Source organism: Phragmites australis, chromosome 8, assembly GCF_958298935.1.
Source record: "Phragmites australis chromosome 8, lpPhrAust1.1, whole genome shotgun sequence".
NCBI lineage: Eukaryota > Viridiplantae > Streptophyta > Magnoliopsida > Poales > Poaceae > Phragmites > Phragmites australis.
In genome coordinates, this window is record NC_084928.1 from 11,666,915 (window position 1) to 11,689,977 (window position 23,063).

The window sequence follows — 23,063 nt, forward strand, 5'->3', positions numbered from 1 at the left end:
TTGCGAGGTTACAACAAGTCCAAGATTTGCATCTTTTTTTCTCCTGCAAGTGAAGACTTGCCTTCTGTGCCATCACATCTGAACGAACGGCAGAGAATCCAGATCCAGACTACAGAGCGGCAGACTAACACTGAACAGAAACAAAAAAAAATGTTTGGAACTACGTACAAAGACTGTCATGTTACTACTGGAATCCATGATAGCATATCGTCAACAAAGTGTCAATACCAGTTTTACCTTGTTCCGGTTGAAGGGATGATCGGCATGGCGCCCTGAGAGACGGGTTCACACGTACGACGCACCTCGCCCTCGCTTCCCGCCACGTGGGGCATCGCTCCGGCAAGCAGGCTCCCCTCCCTCCCTCTATAAATGCGAGCCTGGCACTGCGCCGATCTTGGAACAGAGACAGGCAGGGCGCCGCCGGACGCGGAGAGAACGGGACTGATTGCACCGCTCCGCGTCATCTGCACCTGCTGGCACTTTGGTCTTAGGGATAGTGAGAGATGGGGAGGCAACCGTGCTGCGACAAGGTGGGCGCGAAGAAGGGGCCGTGGACGGCGGAGGAGGACCAGAAGCTCGTCAGCTTCCTCCTCAACCACGGCCACTGCTGCTGGCGCGTCGTCCCCAAGCTAGCAGGTGAGCAGCCTGGCCCCAAACAGATCCCCTGCTCCATGCATGCAGGCAGCCGGCCGTTTTTGGTTTTGGTTGTTGGACACAGTCAGTCCGGCTGCTTACATGCATCTCTCTTGCGACCGTGTGGTGATTCGTGAGCTGCTGCAGGGCTGCTGAGATGCGGGAAGAGCTGCAGGCTGCGGTGGACCAACTACCTGAGGCCCGACCTCAAGAGGGGCCCCCTCTCCGACGACGAGAAGAGGCTCGTCATCGACCTGCACGCGCAGCTCGGCAACAGGTGCGCCGATTGCTTTTCGATTCTTTATGTTTTTCGTTTGCCTTTGTTCGTCATGCGCGCGGTTTCGGGTCTCATCGTGGACTGGTCCTCTGTTTTTTTGCGCCGTTGAATCGCCGAATGACGCAGCTGGTCCAAGATCGCGGCGCGGCTCCCTGGGAGGACGGACAACGAGATCAAGAACCACTGGAACACCCACATCCGGAAGAAGCTCCTCAGGATGGGGATCGACCCCGTCACCCACCTGCCATTGCAGGAGGCCCCTGCTCCTCCCGTGCAAGAGCAGGAGAAGGAGCAGGAGCAGAAAGAGCAGCATCCGCAGAACAATGGTGAGCTCCTGCAGGAGGACACGGAGGAAGAGGACCTGCCGATGATCCAGCCGCAAGAGATCGCGGCGCCACCGCCGCCTGCAGCGGCTGCGGCGGCCATTAGCAACTGCGGCTCTGTTTCGTCTGTCTCTGCCTGCTCTGCCTCAGCGGTCTCGCCGTCCTGCTCCTCCTCGGCCTCGGCGGTATTCGGCGTGGATGTCCCCGAGTGGCCGGAACCCATGTACCTTTTTGGCTTGGACGGCATCATGGACGCGGGCCGGGGCGGCCTCTTCCCCGGCACCGGCGGCGGTGGCATGGGCGTCGACCTGTTCGACCAGTACCCGGGCGGTGGCTTCGACCAAGACGACGACTGGATGTGACGCGCGTGATCCTTGCAATGCACATAGATTCGCCGCTTAGCTTCTCGCCAGTTCGATCTCCCCTATGAGCCTAGCCTAGCTTCCATGGTTTTTAGCTTTCTCGGGAGTGTGCATCGCCATGTCCGTCGATCCAGCTCCGTTGTTGAACTTGAATCGAATCTTGACAGAAAGAAAATGGACAAATTCGAGTGCGAAGAACTAGCCCGTGCTGTTGATGTGAGTATGTGACGCGTTTTGATTCAACTAGCTCAGTGTGTGGCAGTCTCCAGAGCTGTGCGTGATGGGGTGTGCCGTGTGCCGTGTGCATTAGCTGGCCTGTGTCACCTTCCGAGTTCTCATGCGGCGGTGCTCCAGACTTTCTCCGGGCGGCTGATGACGCGGATTGTCACGACGCGCGCGCGTACGTGTTGAGCGGGAGCGCGCGTCGCCGCTTCTTTGACCGCTGGCATGCATGCCAAGATCGTGGTTCACTTCCAGTTAGACCGTGGTTTTACCGTTTTTCATGTGTTTCGAACGGTGCGTTTACCGACGACCTCCAGACTCTAGTCTACAGGACACGACGTTTATTCCTTAGAATTTTGGCCACTCAACTAAAATACTTATCACTTAGAAAAAAGGTTAAATATCTGCGTTAGAGACTGGTCAATGTTACAACCAACAAATAAATAAAATTTGAGGTTATACTTAAGAAATTACTAGAGATGGGGATGGTAACGGTCATCGCAGGTGCACGCAAATTAGGGGCAGACCAAGTAGAGGCGTATAGAGGGCACATGCCGCTCCCCCACTCAAATTCCTGTTTTTTCATTAAGGTGAGAAGGCCCAATCACCAGTAGGCCTCTGCTTATTTTCTAGGCTGGTCCGCCCCTGGTGTAGATACCAACGAAATACCTTTTCAATTACGTATTATTGATTTCCAACTTTCTAATGTACTGAACTAGCATTTATACAAGGTAGTTCAATATACCAGCCTTGAAGTTTTGAACTATAACTGAAATTTGCCACGGTACCACTAAGATGGAACCATTTTGCTCTCGTATCACTATTTTCCCCCTGTTTTAGAAATAGCACTTGATTTCTCTCCGTCTAGCACAATGTCAACTAGGCCTCGCCATACCCTTTTGATTAGCCCAAGCTGCTAGATCCAAGTCGCCTCCATTGTCTTCAATCTCTCACTATGCTCCTTGCTGCTATGTGCATCCCTCCCATGTTGCTCTGCGCCTCCCTATTGCACTGCTCTGCACTTCCCTCGGTCGCCATGAATCACAACATTGGTTCAGTTGCTACTTCTATGTACCGGTTGGTGCCAGAGCTGCCACTTATGAACTGCTCGGACTATGGGATTCATGTGATGGAGGCCATGTCCCGTAGCATGGAAAATAGAGCAATTGAAAGGATCTTGTTGCACTAGAGAAGTGTGTTGTGCTTGTAGCATACTAGTGTGTGTATCTGGTGTGCAAATGTGGTTGTGGATGCGGCACAAATGTGAATGCCGGACAATATAGTTGATGGAAGGTTAAAACTGAGCACATATAACAATCTCACACATAATGTGATTGAAGATTTAAACTGAGAACAATTTGTCTTAGCACACACCATGACATAGTCTTACACAAGATAACACACAATAGAACATATTTTTACACAAATAGTCTTGCATAACATTGTCTTAACTAATTCATGCCTTATTTGGGGTCAGAGATCTTGTCTAGCTTCTAGTTACTAGCCCGGGGCTACATGTCAGTGTGGAGCTTCTAGTTGACCCTGTAGGTGTTGTAGCAGTAGCAAGAACGATTTTAGCATTTTTCTTGGTGTTTCTGGGGTAGAATTCTTGCTTTTTCTTGGTGTAGCAGGAGCATCCTTGTCCTTCTTGTTAGGTCCAGGAACACAAGTTTTGGCCTTCTTTTATCACTTTTCGTACAAAGCAAGCAATGCAAACAAAATCAGTCAAGATCTTGGTTAGTTGCAAGATTTATTTGTCAAGGTGTGTTACCTTTTTGTTGCATAGGATGTGCTATCTTGTTCCTGCATCCTTTAGCAATGTGCCCCCATTGTTTGCACCTAGAACACATCCTTAATGATGAGCTTATGGCTCCTTCGGATATGATCAATACTATCAATAATTCTCAAATCATACAAAGCCCAATTACAAGAGCACGTGCACGACAATTAGACCACCAGGTGAACTCGTTCCTTGCTATTCATGTTTCCTTAGATGGATTACTACTAAATTCTTGTGATGTTTTATTACATAGGAACATGGGAGAAGCACTATAACCTTACTCGGACGTCACTCCTCGAAGGCCAAGTCTACTCGGACTCAAGGTTGAGCTCTAGTCGTGGTCGTGGTCGTGGTCGAAGTCGAGTTCCAGGACAACACGTCAGTCAAACGGACATAACTCTCTCATACGAAGTTCATTTTAGGCAATCTTGGACATTCAGGAAAGCTTACGATGAGCCCTTTCCAATGGATATGAGCTCGACCAAATATTCCTTATAGCTTAATCAGAGTCAAAGGAATAAGATGCTGCATCACCGTTTTGAACCCTACCGAGTTTTGTAATCATATCGGAGTCGGAGTCCAGGTTGTGCACGCCTCTCTCCATGGTTGCACAACCCTAGGTCGACCTTCTCACACCCCCTATATATATACAGTAGCCATCATAGTTCAGGCTTTGGTTTAGCTTAGATTATTCTGTTTAATACAGTTTTACCGTTTATCGGTTTGTTGAACCCTAAACTCGAGTGCTTCATTAGTAATTAGCAATATTCAGATTGAATCTACCTGTTCTTGCTTGTGTTCTCGATTCGCTTGCAAGAAAATCCATCTTGGCAAGGTCAACTGCGTCTTGGCACGGTTGATAACCATAGAGTCGCAGTGTAGTAGTTGCAAGAATTCTTGATCTATTCTAATTGGAGCCTTTGGATCATCAACGTCGAAACTCCACTAATCGACTTATCATATTACCTTCAGAAGATTGGGCAAATGTGCATCAAGTGGTATCAGAGCCCCAGTTGCCCGTTAGGTAATCTCAGTTATCCCTTTTGTTTCGTTGAGTTCCTTTACCCAGAGTCCATAAAATTACCCCACAAAAAAAAATTTAGATATTAGTTTTTCGTTGTCCAAACCACTTTGTGGCTTTCGTAATTTTGTTTTCAATTTTCGCGTTATTGAGTTTGAGTCCATCGTCGGTGTCTTGTTGCTGGTCGAGTCATCGTGTTCTAGTTTCTAGCATCGAGTCTTTACTAATTTAGTTGTCGAGTTACTCGGCTTGCCTAGTCTGCTATAGCCGAGTTTGTGTCCCACTCGGGGTCCCGACCAGTCACTCTGACCACCCCTCGAGTCCTGACCACTCACTCCGACCAATCACTTTGACCACCCACTCGGGGTCCGACCAGTCACTCCGACGAATCACTTGGGGTCTGACCAGTCACTCCGACCAACCACTCGAGGCCCGACCAGTCACTTCGACCAACCACTCGGGGTCCAACCAGTCACTCCGACCAACCACTCGGGGTCCGACCAGTCACTCTGATGATCCACTCATTATTCGACCAGTCACTCCGCCCACCTTGTCGAATCTGACCACTTAGTCGAAGTCGTCCACCTTCTCATATCTTTTTATTACCTTTATACCCCAACTCTCCGAAAAAAGGTTTGTGACCCATATACCTCACTAGTATTAGAAAAGGCAGTAGAAGAGTTTTGAGTTTGTGTCACATTCGCAAAAAAAAGAAAGAAAGAAAAGAAAAGACAGCAAGAAGCAAAGCAAAAAAAAAAAGAAAAAAAAGAAAGAGAAGAAGCAAATAGTGCAAAAAAGAGAGAGAGAGAGAGAGAGAATTAAAAAATGGAATCAGTTTGCATTGCGAATTTTGTTTCATTGTGCTGGTGTCTGTTATAGTTTCGACTTGCTTAAGCTAGTTCTAGGAACGTGTTTAGGCCAGTAACTGTGTCGAGTACTGTGGACTTTTATTCAACTTTGCTAATCTGATTTTAGTTATTGCTATTCCTTGCTACTAAATATTGCCTGTCTAAGCTACACTTTCTCTCGATCAGAACAATTTCTCTCCTTACAACTACCTCACTCGCACCCGATAAGGTATCATGAATCAGTCATCGGTTGTGCCAACTGCTGTGTATGGTAAGAACACTTGCAAGAGCGTGGTAAGACGCTTGAGAGTGTGTGACTCGACCTCCACCACCTAGTAGTTGATAGGGATAATATCTTTTGTTATCTTCTGTCTACTACTAACTATGGCAGGTGAAACATCGGATGCGAAATAGTGTGTTTTGAGAGAAGAACTCACAATGTTGTTGGATGATCATCGGCAAACTATTAGTGATGACATTGACAAGAAGCTTGCGGGAATCAATACCGCATTGCAACGACTCAATGAAAGCATTGCAATACTCAATACACGCTTTGATCGATTGGTTAATCTGCCACCGAACAATGGTCGACTGGATCCTCATGTTGTAGCTCATGAACAAGAGGAGTCCATCGCGGATGAAGAAATTTTGAGGTAAGAACTGACGTCTTTGATGCACGACAACGGAATCGATTGAACATCAACCGTCAAGATATGAGAGGTAATGATTTTTAGCAACATAACCCATGTGTTAATGATGATCCATTTGCTAAGGTTAAGTTTACTATACCATCTTTTGCAGGTCCTTATGATGCTAAAAAGTATTTAGATTGGGACATGACGGTCGAACAGAAGTTTAATGCTCAATTGGTTCCTGAAGTGCATAGAGTTAGGCAAGCCACTAGTGAATTTAAAGATTTTGCAATCATCTGGTGGAATAGAGTTTGCATCGATGGATTAGCACCTAGGATATGGAATGCTTTAAAGGTTGCTATACATAACAGATTTGTTCCATCCTCTTTTAAACGTGATTTACGTAAGAAATTGCAACGCTTAAACCAAGGTGATAGATCCATAAAAGAATATTATCAGGAGCTACAAATTAGTATGTTGTGTTGTGATATTATTGAGGATGAAGAGGCTGCAATGGCACACTTTTATGGAGGGTTAAGGCATGAAATTCAGGACATAGTTGATTACAAAGAATATGATAGTGTTCCTAGATTATTCCATCTTGCGTGTTTGGCAGAAAAAGAATTACAGGGACGACAACAGAGGCTAAGGAACAATTTTGGAAGCTCGACTTCTTCAAAATCAACACCGGGTCAAGACAAAACAGTCCCACGTTCAGCTTCACGGTCTGCTGCCCTCTTCTCGAGTAGGGTGCGTTCAGCAGTACCCTCAACACCGTTACACGCTCTTGAGGTAAACAAATCTGTAAGTGTGTAGGGTCTAGCCAAGAGCTCTTCTTCGGTTGCCTCTACAGGTCGATCGACTAGGATTGTATGCCACCGATGCAAGGGAATGGGCCATGTTATGAAGGATTGCCCAAGTCAGCGAGCATACATTGCAACAGAGGACGGTGGATATGTAAGTGCTAGTGATGTTGAGGATGAATATGCTCTTGCAACTAACCTTGCAGGTAAAGAGGACGAACTCGAGACGGATATCGACCAAGAGGAAGAATTGAGTGCAGCTGCTACGGAGAATTATCGGATACTCATTGGGCAGCGAGTGTTGAGTACTCAAATGGAGCAAGCGGAACAGTTACAACACCATAATCTATTTCATATGTTCCTCATAGTCAAGGACTTTCGTGTTCGAGTCATTATTGATGGAGGAAGCTGCAACAATTTGGTAAGTTCAGATTTGATCAAGAGACTTTCCTTGCTGACAAGAACACATCCTCATCCATACCGTATTTAGTGGTTTAACAATAGCGGTAAGGTGAAAGTAATGCAAACAGCTAGGGTCTATTTTTCTATTGGTTCATACCATGATTGTGCTGATTTCGATGCAAACATGCTCTCTTTTGCTAGGACGACCATTGGAGTTTGATACTGATGCAACCCATCATGATAGAAATAATAAATACACTCTTATGTATAAAGAAAAGAAAATAACTTTTCTACCTTTAACCCCTGCTGAAATTGTGAAATGTGAACAAGAGATAGCTAAAAATAAGAGAAAAGAGTTTGAGAATGAATCTGAAAATCAGCAAGTAGCGAAAAAATTTTCCACCCAAAAGGAGAAAGCAACAACAACTTCTAAATCCGATGGAATTAAACTGAAAGGGTGTATTATGCTTACCACTAAATCTAACCTTGCTGAAATTTATGATAATGAGCTACCATGCTATGCTTTGATATGTAAAGATGCTTTAGTTTCACTTGAGGATATATCTATCTTTTTGCCTCCTGCTGTTGCTAACCTTTTGTAGGAGTTTATGGATGTATTTCTAGTTGAGTACCCCCAGGATTACCACATATTCGAGGGATTGAGCATCAAATTGATTTGATTCCAGGAACAACTTTACCAAACTGTGCTGCATATAGGACCAATCTGGAAGAGACTAAGGAAATTCAATAACAAGTCCAAGACCTTTTGGACCATGGGTATGTACAAGAAAGTCTTATCCCTTGTGTTATTCCCGTTCTTTTGGTTCTTAAGAAAGATGGTAGTTAGCGTATGTGTGTTGATTGTAGAGCCATCAATAATATTACTATCAGATATCGTCACCATATCCCTAGGTTAGATGACATGCTTGATGAATTGAGTGGTTCTATAATTTTCACTAAAATTGACATGCGAAATGGATACCACCAGATTAGAATGAAACTTGGAGATGAATGGAAGACTCCATTTAAATCTAAATTTGGTTTGTATGAATGGTTAGTAGTGCCTTTTGGGTTAACTAATGCACCTAGTACTTTCATGCGATTGATGAACAAAGTTTTACGTACTTTCATTGGAAGATTTGTGGTGGTTTATTTTGATGTATTTTGATTTACAGCAAGTCACATGAACAACACTTTGATCATTTACATGCTGTTTTTAATGCTTTGAGAGATGCATGTTTGTTCGGTAACCTCGAAAAGTGCACCTTTTGCACGGATCGAGTTTTTTTTCTTGGCTATATTGTTACTCCACAGGGAATAGAGGTGGATGAAGCAAAAATCAAAGCTATAAAGAGCTGGCCGACCCCTGAGACTGTTACTCAAGAGGCGCATGGAGGAGGATTGATGGCATATTTTGGAGCAAAAAAGATTGAAGATGTGTTGGCCGCTCATTTCTTTTTGGTCAAAGATGAGAGGGGACATCGAGCTCTATGTATCGCGTTGCACCACTTGCAATAAAGATAAGTCTCACTTAAATCTATATGGCCTTTACATGCCTCTTCCTGTTCTTAGTGTACCTTGGGAGGATATTTTCATGGATTTTATTTTAGGATTGCCTAAGACAATGAGGGGGAGGGATATCATATTTGTAGTTGTGGATCGATTCTCTAAAATAACACATTTTATATCTTGTCACAAGAGCGATGATGCTACAAACATAGCTTATTTGTTTTTTAGGGAAATCGTTCGACTACATGGAGTGTCTAATACTATCGTCTCAGATCGTGACAAAAAGTTTTTGAGTCACTTTTGAAGATCACTTTAGAATAAATTGGGGACAAAACTATTGTTTTCTACTACGTGTCATCCCCAAACTGATGGTCAAACAGAGGTCGTCAACCGCACATTATCGACCATGTTGCGGGCAGTTCTAAAGAAGAATTTGAGGATGTGAGAAGAGTGTTTACCACATATTGAATTTGCTTACAATAGGTCGTTACACTCCATCACCAAGGTAAGTTCGTTTCAAGTAGTGTATGGATTTAATCCCCATGCTCCTATTGATTTACTACATTTGCCTACTTGTGAAAGACTTAATTTAGATGCTAAGAAACGCACTGAGTTTATTCTTAAGTTGCATGACACAACTAAAAAGAATATAAAGAGCATGACTGAAAAGTATAAGATTGCTGGAAGTGAAGGTAGGAAGGAAATAAAATTTGAACCGAGTTATTTAGTTTGGATGTATTTGAGGAATGATAGGTTTCTAGAACTAAGAAAATCAAAGTTGATGTCTAGAGCTGATGGATCTTTTAAGATAATTGAGAAAATCCATGACAATGCATACAAATTGGACCTATCTGCAGATTTTAGGGTTAGTCTCATGTTTAACATTTCAGGTTTGAAGCCATATTTGGGAGAAGAAGATGAGCTTGAGTCGAGGACGACTCCAATTCAAGAGGGGGAGGATGATGAGCCCATGGCTCCTTCGGATACGATCAATATCACCAATAATCCTCAAATCATACAAGGTCTAATTACAAGAGCACGTACATGACAATTAGATCACCAGGTGAAGTCGTTCCTTGCTGTTCATGTTTTCTTGGATGGATTACTACTAAATTCTTGCGATGTTTTATTACATAGGAACATGAGAGAAGCACCACAACCATACCCGTACATCACTCCTCGAAGGCCAAGTCTACTCGGACACAAGGCTAAGCTCTAGTCGTGGTTGTGGTCATGATCGAAGTCGTGGTCGTGGTCGAAGTCGAGTTCCTGGACAGCACGTCAGTCAAACGGGCATAACTCTCTCATACAAAGTCCATTTTAGTTAATATTGGACATTCTGGAAAGCTTACGACGAGCCCTTTCCAATGGATATGAGATCTACCAAATATTTCTTATAGTTTAGTCAGAGTCAAAGGAATAAGATGTTGTATCACTGTTTTGAACCTTGCCGGGTTTGTAATCGTGTCGTAGTCAGAGTCCAGGTTGTGCACGCCTCTCTCCACAGTTGCGCAAACCTAGATCGACCTCCTCACACCCCACCTATATATACACAGTAGCCATCATAGTTTAGGCTTAGGTTTAGCTTAGATTATTCTATTTAATATAGTTTCGCCGTTTATCAGTTTGTTGAACCCCAAACTCGAGTGCTTCATTGGTAATTAGCAATATTCAGATTGCATCTACCTGTTCTTTCTTGTGTTCTTGATTCGTTTGCAAGAAAAGCCTTCTTGGCGAGGTCAACCGCGTCTTGGCATGGTTGATATCAACGGAGTAGTGGTGTAGTGGTTGCGAGGATTTTTGATCTGTTCTGATCGGAGCCTTTGGATCATCAACGTCGAAACTCCACTAGTCGACTTATTATATTACCTTCGGAAGATCGAGCAAATGCGCATCACTTGACTTGATCGCTAGTTCACCATGTGATCCGATTCTTTTCTTCTTCGGTCTTCCTGCTGATCCATCTAGTATGGGTGGCAATGTTCGAAATCTAGGGTGTACCTTAGGCCAACTTGACATGTTAGTCATAGGTGGGAGAAGGCCTGAGTATGTTGCTCTAAAGAAATCAACTGAGTAATACACATAAACAAAATCTTGAAGATTTGGAGAAGATGACTACAAGTGCATGAATGCAAGGTTTGCCAGTCAATTGACACTACCTCTATGTGAAAATTGCTTGAAGAAAATTAACAACTCTCCAAGCTTTCTTGTCTTTGGTCATCCTTAATACATGAGTAGTATAATCTGATGCATATTCGACTGTGTAGTTCACTGATTTGTTCTTCTTATTGAGCTCATTGATCACATATGGTGGAATATCTTCTTGCAGATTGACTGCAATTTTGTATCTGCTTGCAAGCTTGACCATTATCATTGTTCTAAGGGTGTCTAGAAGCTCAACTAGTGTATACTCCTTGATCTTTCTTATCTAGTTAAGCTTTCAGCCAAACTATTTTTGACATACTCAACCTTGTTCAGACCTAAGAACATGGATCTTGACCAAAGATGTTTGTGGTTCTCTTGCAAATATTTAATTGCATCATGTATATACTTAGCTACCAAGTCCATTGTGAGGAACCATCCAAACAATATTCCAATTAGTCATTAAGTTAATCATTTCCTTAATCATGACTCTCATGACTAATCGGAATACCATCCTGGTAGTCCTGACGCATGTTTTGTGCCCAAGATCGGAACATAGGCCTTTTCAACGTTTAACATCACAACACAGGTTAATAAAGAGTGAGTAATTAACATTAGATTACAAGTTTTTAAGTATTTACCAAGTTATTAAAATTTACAGCGAAAGAGAATTAGGAGGAGATAAAAACTGACTCAACTTCTAACCAACAAAAGAAACTACGCAGTGGAAGACTAAAGACTATACAACAAAAGAAGATGAAGCCATATACCTTTAGACTCCATCACAAAAGCATGACCTCCGAGTAGCTACCTAGACATACCTGCCACCACCCTCGGCAGGCGTGAAATAGCCAAAGACCAACTTCTCCTCGCCGGTAGCACCTAAAACAGTAGCGTGAATATGAAGGTACTCATAAGACTTAATCCATAATAGATACTTATAAATAGCTCGACTCCAAGGATTATGCATTTGGTTGTTAGCAAGGATGCAACCATATGGTTAAGTAAATTTCATATATGAAAGAAAATTTGACATACACATATGTGAGCATCTATACTTGATCAAAGTAACATACTAGCCCGTAAAAATCAACTGAACATAATACAAAAGGAACCATAAGACTAAAATCTGTAAAGCACATCTCAAACCATCAATCACATCAATCCACGCTCATAACTCTACGACTGCTGCAAATGGATAAAAGCATATTCATGACCGAGAGCGCGGCATTTCAAAATATTTTTACACCCTGTGGGGGGTACAACTTTACCCATAAGACTTGAGGACCATATGGCTTGCACGACCACACAGTTCCATACAAGAGGGTACTCACATCAACCTTTCTCAATAAGCCACAACCATTTGAATCGTGCATCGCTCATTGTGGAGCCCACTTTGGTAACTCCCGAAGCAAACACAAGTGTCTCTACAAGCCCGCCCGCTCACACCATCGATGTTCAAGCCCAAATGATCACAGCTACAGAGGTATTCAGCTTGTCTTACCATTAGATCAACATGTGGTAAGTACAGTAAGTACTAGAGCCAAGTGCAACGACCATTGGTGCTTAAGTGACGCAAGCGGTCTATGGTGTTCGGGTTCCTCTCCCAACCTACCCAAGGGAGCTCCACATCGGGCAGGAGAAACACCCCTAACACCACCCACATTTCGTCTCATTCTCACCACTCATCCAACCAACACGATCAATTCATCATTGTGATCATTGTGTAAGTAATTAAAGCCTATGTTCGCGAATGATGAAACATTTCACCGCTCGACTTCTATCGAGCACCTAAGAACTTGCTAAGAATCACGAATAATATTTTAAGTTAGACAACATCATATTATACCCAGGCTACAAAGATACAAATCAACAATTATTCATGATAGGAGAATTAATGCATCAATATAGGTTCTACCCATCATAAATCTGACATCGACTCGAATGCATGCATAACATATATAAAGTATATTTATCACATCAGACACATATGATCCAAATGAATGGGAGAAGTATGCTTAGATGATTGCCTTGCTACTCAGGTGACCGCCTAATGCTACTCGTGTAACACTCGCAGAATTCGGGAAGATTGGCTTCGTCTTCAACCGTGCCTGCATCACGTGCCAGTTCTTCATTCACTAAAGAAGAACACGTGCGATGATGAGCACGAAAGAGATGCAATGAAATATGCTGCATGATGCATATCTGTAGTGGATGCATCATAACATCAAGCTAAAAGTACAAAACATAGAAAGAAACAACGAAAGTTTATGATCTAAACACCATGAAAAAGTATCAGGAGTCCGGAGTCTCCGGACAAATCTCTGGACTCTCCGCATTTTTTGGGGGTCTCCACATAATTCTCTAGAATCTTCGGGTTTTTGGATTTTCTCAGGGATATCCAGACTCTCTGGATTTTTATCCGGACTCTCTGGGGTTCTGCAGAATAAATTGTTTGCGGTGATTCATCGATCAAATCGACTTGCATATTGAAATCTAAAAAACATAAACATTCAATGACAATAATACATTGGTTCTAAACCTAATACACTCACTCTACATCCTCGATTTACTAGCTATCTCATCCAAACCTTCTTTCCATCTCTAATTCCTCAAGAACACAACATTGTTATGCTAATCTTCCTTTGTTGTCCACAAATTCAACCAAAATCGAGCTAAAACTTGCGACGCTATCATGGAAACCCTAGGGTACTTACCCAAGGTCCTTTGCCAAGGCTTGAGGACATCGATTTGGGGAAGAACCGAAGGAAAACACTTGGAGAAGGGAGAGCAAAATTGTTGAAAGTTGCAGAACAACAAGGGTGATGAATTTGATTTCAGTCCTCCAAACCTTCATGCATGTGAGTAATAATTAGATGGATGGAGAGCTAGAGAGGTGGGGAATGTCATAGAGTGACATGCAAACCTTGTATCTTGCTCCTTGGGTGGGATTTTGGGGAAAGAATGGAGAGAGTTCTAAAGGGAGAAGAGATGGGCTGCTGCCTTTGCTCTGTCCAGCTGAGAGAGAAAGAGAGCAAGAGAGTGAGTGAGTGAGGTGGGAGAGAGGGAGTGAGCTAAGGTGGAGAGGGGTGGGCATGTGTTGGGAGAAAATAGACAAGCCTGAGGATGATGGTTGATGATCGCTATCAAAGATCCCTCCATAGTCTTTGACCTCCGGACTCAGCAGGAGGCCTTATTACCAGAGGTTGTGAACCCCTTCGAGCCACCTCTCTAGCACGTACATGGCCTTCCGAAGACTCGAAGCTACAACAAGTCCCCGTAGAGCCTTTGGACTTCGAACTCAGCAGGAGGTCTTATCCCCAGAGGTTGCGGACCCCTTCGGGCCACCCCTCTAGTGCCCATGAGGCCTTCCGAATCCTAAAGACGTAGCCGGCCTCAGGAGATAATATCAAGGAAAAAAGGACATCTCCTACAGCCAACCTGACGCGAGGTGATGGGCGATTAATGCAAGTGCAAGTGGTGCTTATCCTGACACCCCAATATAATGCAAATCGTCCTGACACCCCTGGCAGAGCAGCGCCGGGCCGCAATTGGCAACTGGCTCACCCCTTAGGGGGCAGGCACCAAAATAGTTACTACAATAGATATTTATCTTCTATGTAGGGTAAAAGATAGTTATCCAAGATAAGGCCTAGTAATTCAGTCAGGTCCTAGATATTTGTACATCGTGATAACTTGTACAGTAAGCTACATACTACCTTATAAATAGGGGGTCATGGTCACCTGGAAGAAAGAGGTCAGAAGGAGCACGCTCAACACAGCACGGAGGAGCATAATCACAAAGTCTTCCTGTGATACTCCCCCTAGCCCAGTCCATACTTTTACTATCAATACATTTGTGGTGTTCCTTCCTCTCAAACTTCTTCTCCAAGCTTGAGTCTCCTCCTTAGAAGAAAATCTTGCCGTACTTGCTAGAACAAGACGAACTCTTGTTCCAATAGTGGCGCTATCCGTGGGGACTTTGAACACAGAAGTACTAAAGAGAGGTAGGAATCCACAATAAAAACCACCAATGTGCTAGCCGCCATATCCACCATTGCAACTGTGCAACCATATGTGTTGTTGTCTTAGCTGTGCACATCACGTATACCCTCCAGCACCGCTACCGTATAGGACGGCGTTCCTTCGGCCTTGACCGACCCAGAACCTTGGGTCAGTACGGAAACTCCAGATGGCACGGAGCCCTCCCACCTTCTACGTGGCGAAGACCTCGCTACACCAAAAGAGGTCACGTCTGAAGTCGCAGCCAAGCAGGCCGCCTTCTAGTGGTTCTGGGTGCTCGAACCCCGAAATGTTCCTGCCTGGACTTGGTCCCAAGGTATCTCCTTCGACAGCACCTGGGACGCCCTAGGTGAGCCAACACCTTTGGGGAATCTGTCCACCTAGCGTCCTCCTCGGGCCCCTCCAGCAAAGGAAGGTTCCGAAGAGGGCAAGGCTCCAGAGTGCGCAGACCCTGCCAGCGCCTCCGACGCAGCCCTCCTGACGCCAACCGTACATGGGGAACCCCAAGTCCACCTCATCCATGGAGGCATAGTCGGAGCCACTCTGGCTCCTAAAACTGGTTCACCAAATGACCCCGACGGTCTCCCTAAAGGAAAGGAGGACCTGGGGAAACCACAGGCTCTGGGGCACACGACCCCTGACAGCGACCTCAACGTCAACTACAAGCTCCAGTACCCCCGGAGGCATACGAGTGTATCATGCACGGACTAGGGTGCGGCCACAACACCAACGACTATCGAACCCTCACGACCTTCTGGGAGGAGTACCTCAAAAGACACGCAGGATACCTGGCCACAGAGGGAACCGACGAAGGACGTCATAGGGGTCAGAAGCTTGAGGCAAACTTCCGGGCAGATCCCTGGTCCTCCAACCCTGCTCTGTCGCCACCAACTCCACTACCAACGATGCAATATCCCAGTGATGAGGACTGAGTCAGAGAACGCTGTCGCTAGGCTCTGGGCGAATTACCTCCAGAGCCATGCAATGGCTAAGGGCCGAGGGGGTCGAGGACCACCTCTCCCGACTAGCCTTCAGCAACACCTCCGATACACGCCGTTGCTAGGCTCCGAGCGGATTACCCCTAGAGCCGGGCAATGGCTAAGGGCTAAGGGGGTCGAGGACTATCTCTCCCGACTAGCCTTCAGCTCCACCTCTGAAACACGCCATTGCCAGGCTCCGGACAGGTTACCCTTGGAGCCACGCAACGGCTAAGGAAAGAGGGGATCGAGGACCACCTCTCCCGGCCTAGCCGTAGGATTTGAGGCCTTCAAGCCTCATAATAGAGGCCTTATTCTGGCAAAGGTACACCTTCTATTACCTATAGATAGTTTACCTAGCTGATCTATCTTTTGCACAGTACGATAAAAATATGTTGGAGGCCTCCAACCTTACTGCTAGAAGTTTTTACAACAGATAGCCATTAGGTAGAAATGGTAAATCTAGATTACGTCCCTGTTTAGCAATAAGCAGTAGAACTTAAGTTACATTTCCATTTGACAAGAGTTATGAATATTCGTATGACCTAGCCATGTCTTATAATGCAATTAGCTACTTATTGCCAACAGTAGACTGCAAAACTTAACTAGTACGTAACCATGCAAAACCCATGCCTGCAGTTGCGCCGCATGCTTAGGTCGCCCAGAGGGCAGATTTTGCCAGGGTGTCCTGGAAGGCATTGTATAGCCTCAGCAGTGTCGAAGACACGCCCCAGGGGATGTCATCGGAGGTAGAGATGCAATGCTCTGACGAATGCTGTCGCAAGGAATCCTCGTTGCACAACATGCCTACACACCACGGGTACAACAGGCCTAAGTCACCGTGGAGGCATCAAGCCTAGGTTTCCTGGAAGGTGTTGCATAGCCTCGATAGTGTGTAGATGCTGATTATCAAGGGACTTCCTTGGTAATGTAGTTGTGGTGCCCCCGAAGGATTTCTTCGGGAGGCATGACACGCCCCCACACCTATAAGCATTGCTTGCCTAAACCTAAAGTCACCTGAAAAGGTTTCCTGGAGGGTAGGCTTTGCCTTGGTAGGCAGTGGAGCCCACACACCTATAGCAGCACAGCATGCCTAGGTCACACAGAGGGCATATTATGCCAGGGTGTCCTGGAAGGTATTGCATAGACTTGGTAGTGTGGACGCCGCATATCAAGGGATAACCTTGATGTGAGGATGTGGTGCTCTGAGGAACGCTGTCGTAAGGAATCCTCGTTTTACGACATGCTTATATACCGTGAGCGCAACATGCCTAGGTCACCGTGAAGGCATCAAACTTATGTTTCCTGGAAGGTATTGCATAACTTCGGTCATATAAATGCCATGCGCTAGGGAACACTCTTGGTGGACAGTGTTGCGGTGTACTCGAGGCGTTTCCTAAGGAGCATGACAAGCCTACACACCGCGGGTGTAGCGTGTCTAGGTCACCTGGAAGGCAAGATTGCCTAGGTTTCCTGGAAGTTATTGCGTAGCTCCGATAGTGTGTAGATCCTTCGGCATTAATTCATGTAGAAGGGGACACAAAACCTCCAGCAAAAACGGAGAGTCCTACAAAACCTCCGGCAAAAACGGAGAAACTTACAAAACCTCTGACAAAAATGGAGAGTCCTCCAAAACCTCCTGCAAAAATGGAGAAGCTTACAAAACCTCCGACAAAAACAGAGAGTCCTCCAAAACCTCCAGCAAAACCAAAGAAACTTACAAAACCTCTAATAAAAATAGAGAGTCCTACAAAACCTCCGGCGAAAACGGAGAGTCCTGCAAAACCTTTGGTAAAAACGGAGAAACTTACAAAACCTCCGGCAAAAATAGAGAAACTTACAAAACCTTTGGCAAAAATGGAGAGTCCTACAAAACCTCTGACAAAAACAGAGAGTCCTCCAAAAATTCTGGCAAAAACGGAAAGCCCCACGAAAGCTCCGGCAAAAACGGAGAAACTTACAAAGCCTCCAGCAAAAATGAGATACTTCGAAAAACCACCGCGAGACGGAGTGTCTTGCAAAAACCTCCGCAAGACGGAGAGACTTCCGAAAACCTCCGCCAACAATAGAGAGTCTTGCAAAACCTCCGCCAAAATGAAGAGACTCTCAAAACCTCCACAAGACGGAGAGACTTCTGAAAACCCCCGCAAGCAGGAATGTCTTCCAAAAACCTCCGCCAGATGGAGAGGTTCTAAAAAACCTATTGGACAAAATTCCCCAGCATCTTCAAGGCAAGTGCCTCCGTACCATAGGGGTGCGAAGCCCACTAGCCCCCGATAGGCACAACCAATAGACCAAAGGGGTATAATCCCCCTCCCCGCAGGAAGAGGTATGGCCCACATGACTCAAACACGTATGGTAATAGGTAAAGTCATTACCCTGCAGTGTCATCTAAAGACACGATTCATACGTTGTTTATGAAGATCTTGCTAACATTAAGTAACATCCCACTCTGAGTGGCACGGGAAATAGTACGGAATCCCCAAATGGTTTTTGCAGGAGCCGGGCAGCGACTACGGGACAAGGGGGTCGAGGACCACCTCCCCCGTCTGGCCTTCGGCTTCGCCTCCAACACGCCGTCACCAGGATCTGGGCGAATTATCTCCGGATCTGGGTAGTGGCTAAGGAATGAGGGGGTCGAGAACCACCTCCCCCGTCTGGCCTTCGACTTCGCCTCTGACACGCCATCGCTAGGCTCCAGGCTAATTACCTTCAGAGCCGGGCAACGGCTAAGGGCCGAGGGGGTCAAGGACCACCTCTCCCGTCTGGCCTACGGCTTCGCCTCTGACGCGCCGTGACCAGGCTTCGGGCGGATTACCTATGGATCCGAGCAGCGGCTAAGGAATGAGGGGGTCAAAGACCACTTCTCCCGTCTAGCCATCGGCTTCACCTCCGACACGTCGTCACCAGGCTCGGGCATATTACCTCCGGAGCCGGGCAACGGCTAAGGGCTGAGGGGGTCGAGGACCACCTCTCCCGATTGGCCTTCAGGCAGTGGCTAAGGAACGAGGGGGTCGAGGATCACCTCTCCTATCTGTCCTTCGGCTTCACATCCTACACATCGTCACCAAGCTTCGAGCAGATTACCTTCAGAGCCGGGCATTGGCTAAGGGCCGAGGGTGTCGAGGGCCACCTCTTCCGTCTGGCCTTCGGCTTTGCCTCTGACACGCCGTCGCTAGACTCCGGGCGGATTACCTCCAGAGCCAGGCAGTGGCTAAGGGCCGAGGGGGTCGAGGATTACCTCTCCCGTCTGGCCTTCGGCTTCGCCTCCGACACACCGTGGCTAGGCTCCGGGCGGATTACCTTCGAAGCCGGGCAGCGGCTAAGGAATGAGGGGGTCTAGAACCACCTCTCCCACCTAGTCTTTGAAGATAATATCAGGGAAGAAAGGACACCCCCTGCAGCTGACCTGACGTGAGGTGACATGCAATTAATGCCGGTGCAAGTGGTGCTTATCATGACATCCCAACACAATGCAAGTCATCTTGACACCCCGGTAGACCAGCGTCGGGCCGTAATTGGCAACCGACTCACCTCTCAGGGGGCAGGCACCAAAATAGTTACCACAATAGATATTTATCTTCTATGTAGGGTAAAAGATAGTTATCCAAGATAAGGTCCAGTAATTTGACCAGGTTCTAGATATTTGTACAATATGATAACTTGTACACTAAGCTATGTACTACCTTATAAATAGGGGGTCGTGGTCACCTGAAAGAAAGAGGTCAGAAGGAGCACGCTCAACAAAGCATGGAGGAGCATAATCACAATGTCTTCCTGTGACACTCCCCTAGCCCAGTCCATACTTTTACTATCAATACATTTGTGGTGTTCCTTCCTCTCAAACTTCATCTCCAAGCTTGAGTCTCCTCCTTAGAAGAAACTCTCATCGTATTTGCTGGAACAAAACAAACTCTTGTTCCAACATCGCCTAAGGGGAAAAGAGATGAGCGGTGGGGCCGACCAAAGGTCGGTCCCACTTGCAAGAGAGAGAAGCTAATAACTACTGCTAAACTTTTATAACAACTTGTGCAACGATTAACTTCTAAGCGAGACTTAAACTAACGAAAAGTCCCATGTTGGTTATTTTCAATTTGCCTAACAAAAATCAAAACACCAATTGAGATAAAAAGCAATCCAAAATGCTTGACAATAAACATGATGATTAACATGCTTAATGACATGATTAAGAAATTGAGACGTGACAAACCTCCCCCTTAAAAGAATCTCGTCTTGAGATTCGGTACGAGTCGCGGAAGAGTACGATGAATCTAGGAACTCACTATTGGTGTAGTAATGGAAAGATTAAGAGAATATAAATTTGCCACACTGTGAGGAACAATACTAAAGTAGCACTCACAGGTGGGAGAAGAACTCAAGATAATCGGCATGAAGCCGATCTTCATGTTCTCACGTCGCTTCATCTTCGGAGTGATTACTCCATTGAACCTTGAGGAACTTAATAGCTTGACATCGCGTCTTCCGTTCGGCTTCATCAAGAATGCGAATTGGATGCTCACAATAAGATAGATCTGGTTGCAATTCTTGAATCGCCACTTCAATGACTTCTGTGGGGACTTGAAGGTATTTCTCCAATTGTGAGACATGGAAGACATTGTGTACGGCGGAGAGGGATGGAGGTAGCTCTAATTGATAAGCCACTTCACCTGGAAGTGCTAATTTTCCCTTCATCTAGAAACGTTGTTTTCCTTGGAGATAGACAAAGTCTCCAATTTTGAACATAAGTTCACGCTGACGGCGATCGGCATAGCTCTTCTAACGAGACTAAGCTGTGGGAATACATTGCTAATAGATAGAACATGCTCTTCTATCTCTTTGAGCAAATCCGAGCATAGAAGAGCTCTTCCATTGGATTTGGACCAATTCAACAGTCTTGGGTATCTTCGGCCATATATAGACTCAAATGGCGACATTCCAAGGCTTGCTTGATGGCTATTGTTGTACTAGAATTCCGCAAATGGCAAACAAATCTCTCATTTCTTCCTATATGTGAGAACACAAGCTCGGAGAATATCCTCTAGAATTTAATTCACCCTCTCAGTTTGACTGTTGGTCTAAGGATGATATGTTATGCTATGGAAGAGCTCAGTTCCCATGGCTTCATAAAGGCTCTTCCAAACATGAGTGGTGAGCTGAGTGCCTCTATCAGAGACAATCTTCTTCAGAATTCCATGAAGGCAAACAATCCGAGTGAGATATAACTTCGCATATTGCTTGACTGAGTATGTGGTCTTGACGGCAAAGAAATGAGCTGCTTGGTCAACCGGTCCACAATAATCCAAATCGAGTCATACCCGTGAGATGTTTTAGGCAGTCCGGTAATGAAGTCCATATCGATCTCCTCCCACTTACAGGAGATAATGGGTAAAGGCTAAAGCATACCGGCTGACTTAAGGTGCTCAGCCTTCACCCTTCGGCAGACATCGCTCGTAGCAACATATCGAGTGATTTTTTGCTTCACACGGGTCCACTAGAACCTAGGCTTGAGGTCTTGGTACATTTTTGTGCTCCCATGATGAATGGATAGCAAGGAATCACGTGCTTCATCTAGAATCTTCTTCCTCAACTCTGGGACTTTAGGGAACACTAGCCTCTTCTGAACCACAAGACACCTTCATCGTCCAAGGTGAAGCATTTGGCTTGTCCCTCCTTGATCTTATCATGTATCTCCTCCATGTCTTTGTCTAGCTTTTGAGATTCCTTGATTTCATCCAGGAGGGTGGATCTCCGAATTTGCAAGAAATCCCTCCGGACACATCTCAAGCCTAAGCCTTCTGAAATCATCACAAAGTGTGGTAGTTCCGGCGAAACCTTAAGATAATTGCACTGAGCCTTCTAGCTCAAGGCATCGGCGACAACGTTTGCCTTTCCTGGGTGATAGTGGACTTCCAACTCATAGTCCTTTATTAACTCGAGCTATCTCCTTTGCCTCATGTTGAGGTTAGCTTGGGTGAAAATATACCTGAGGCTCTTGTGGTCAGTATAAATGTTGCACACATTTCTGAGGAGATAGTGATACCAAATCTTCCGGGTGTGCAGTACTGCTACAAGTTCTAGATCATGTGTAGGATAATTTTCCTCATGTGGCTTCAATTGGCATGAAGTGTAGGCGACCACACGTCCTTCTTTCATGAGAACACAACCAAGTCCAAAGCGAGAGGCATCGCAATAGACATCGAAGCTCTTTTGAACGTCCGGTTGTGCTAGAACTAGCACTGTGGTGAGATGAGACTTCAAAGTTTGGAAAGCTGCTTCACACTCCTCAGACCATTCTAACTTGACATTCTTCTTCAACTATTCGATCATGGGCTTGGCGATCTTGGAGAAGTTCTCGATGAACTGGTGGTAATAACTCGCAAGTCCGAGAAAACTCCAGATGTTAGTGACACTTGTGGGATGCACCCAATTGAGCACATCCTGCACCTTGCTCGGGTCAACTACAACACCGTTCTCGGATAAAACATGCCCTAGAAAAGTGACTTCTTTGAGGCAGAACTCATACTTGCTGAACTTGGCGTAGAGTTGGTGATCTCAAAGGCGGCCAAGAACAGCTCGGAGGTGCTTAAAATGTTCTTCTTTGGTCTTGGAGTAGATGAGAATACCATCGATGAAAACCACGACAAACTTGTTAAGTTCCTCCATAAAGACCGTATTCATTAGATACATGAAGAATGCTGGTGCATTATTCAAGCCGAAGGACACAATGGTGAACTCATAAATCCCATAATGGGTAGAGAAAGCTATCTTTGGAATATCCTCCGATCGGACCATTATTTGGTGATAGCCCAATCTCAAGTCAATCTTGGAAACGGCACATGCACCATTCAATTGATCAAATAGAATATCAATCCGAGGGAGTGGATACTTATTCTTGATCATGACCGCATTCAACGGACAATAATCAACACACATCCACAAAGTACTATCTTTCTTCTTGACAAAGAGCGCCGGACATCCCCAAGGTGAGGAGCTCGAACGAATGAAACCCTTTGCAAGCAATTCTCGAATTTGCTTCTTCAATTCCGCTAACTCATTTGGCGACATCTGATAAGACCTCTTTGACATTGGGGCCGTACTGGGCAATAACT

General features: G+C 45.4%; 1 protein-coding gene across 1 annotated transcript; it reads left to right on the forward strand.

Moving 5' to 3' along the window:
• The first annotated feature begins 306 nt into the window (after positions 1-306).
• LOC133926632 (MYB-like transcription factor ODO1) lies at positions 307-1,866 on the forward strand. The gene is made up of 3 exons (XM_062372651.1): positions 307-636; positions 781-910; positions 1,037-1,866. The coding sequence occupies exons 1-3, from the start codon at positions 504-506 to the stop codon at positions 1,593-1,595; spliced, it is 822 nt and encodes a 273-aa protein (XP_062228635.1). The 5' UTR covers positions 307-503; the 3' UTR covers positions 1,596-1,866.
• Positions 1,867-23,063: the final 21,197 nt, after the last annotated feature.

Coding starts and splice junctions, on each gene's coding strand:
- LOC133926632 (XM_062372651.1), top strand. CDS start 504: ATGGGGAGGCAACCGTGCTGCGACAAGGTGGGCGCGAAGAAGGGGCCG. Junction 637..780: donor CGTCGTCCCCAAGCTAGCAG/GTGAGCAGCCTG, acceptor GAGCTGCTGCAG/GGCTGCTGAGATGCGGGAAG. Junction 911..1,036: donor CACGCGCAGCTCGGCAACAG/GTGCGCCGATTG, acceptor CGAATGACGCAG/CTGGTCCAAGATCGCGGCGC.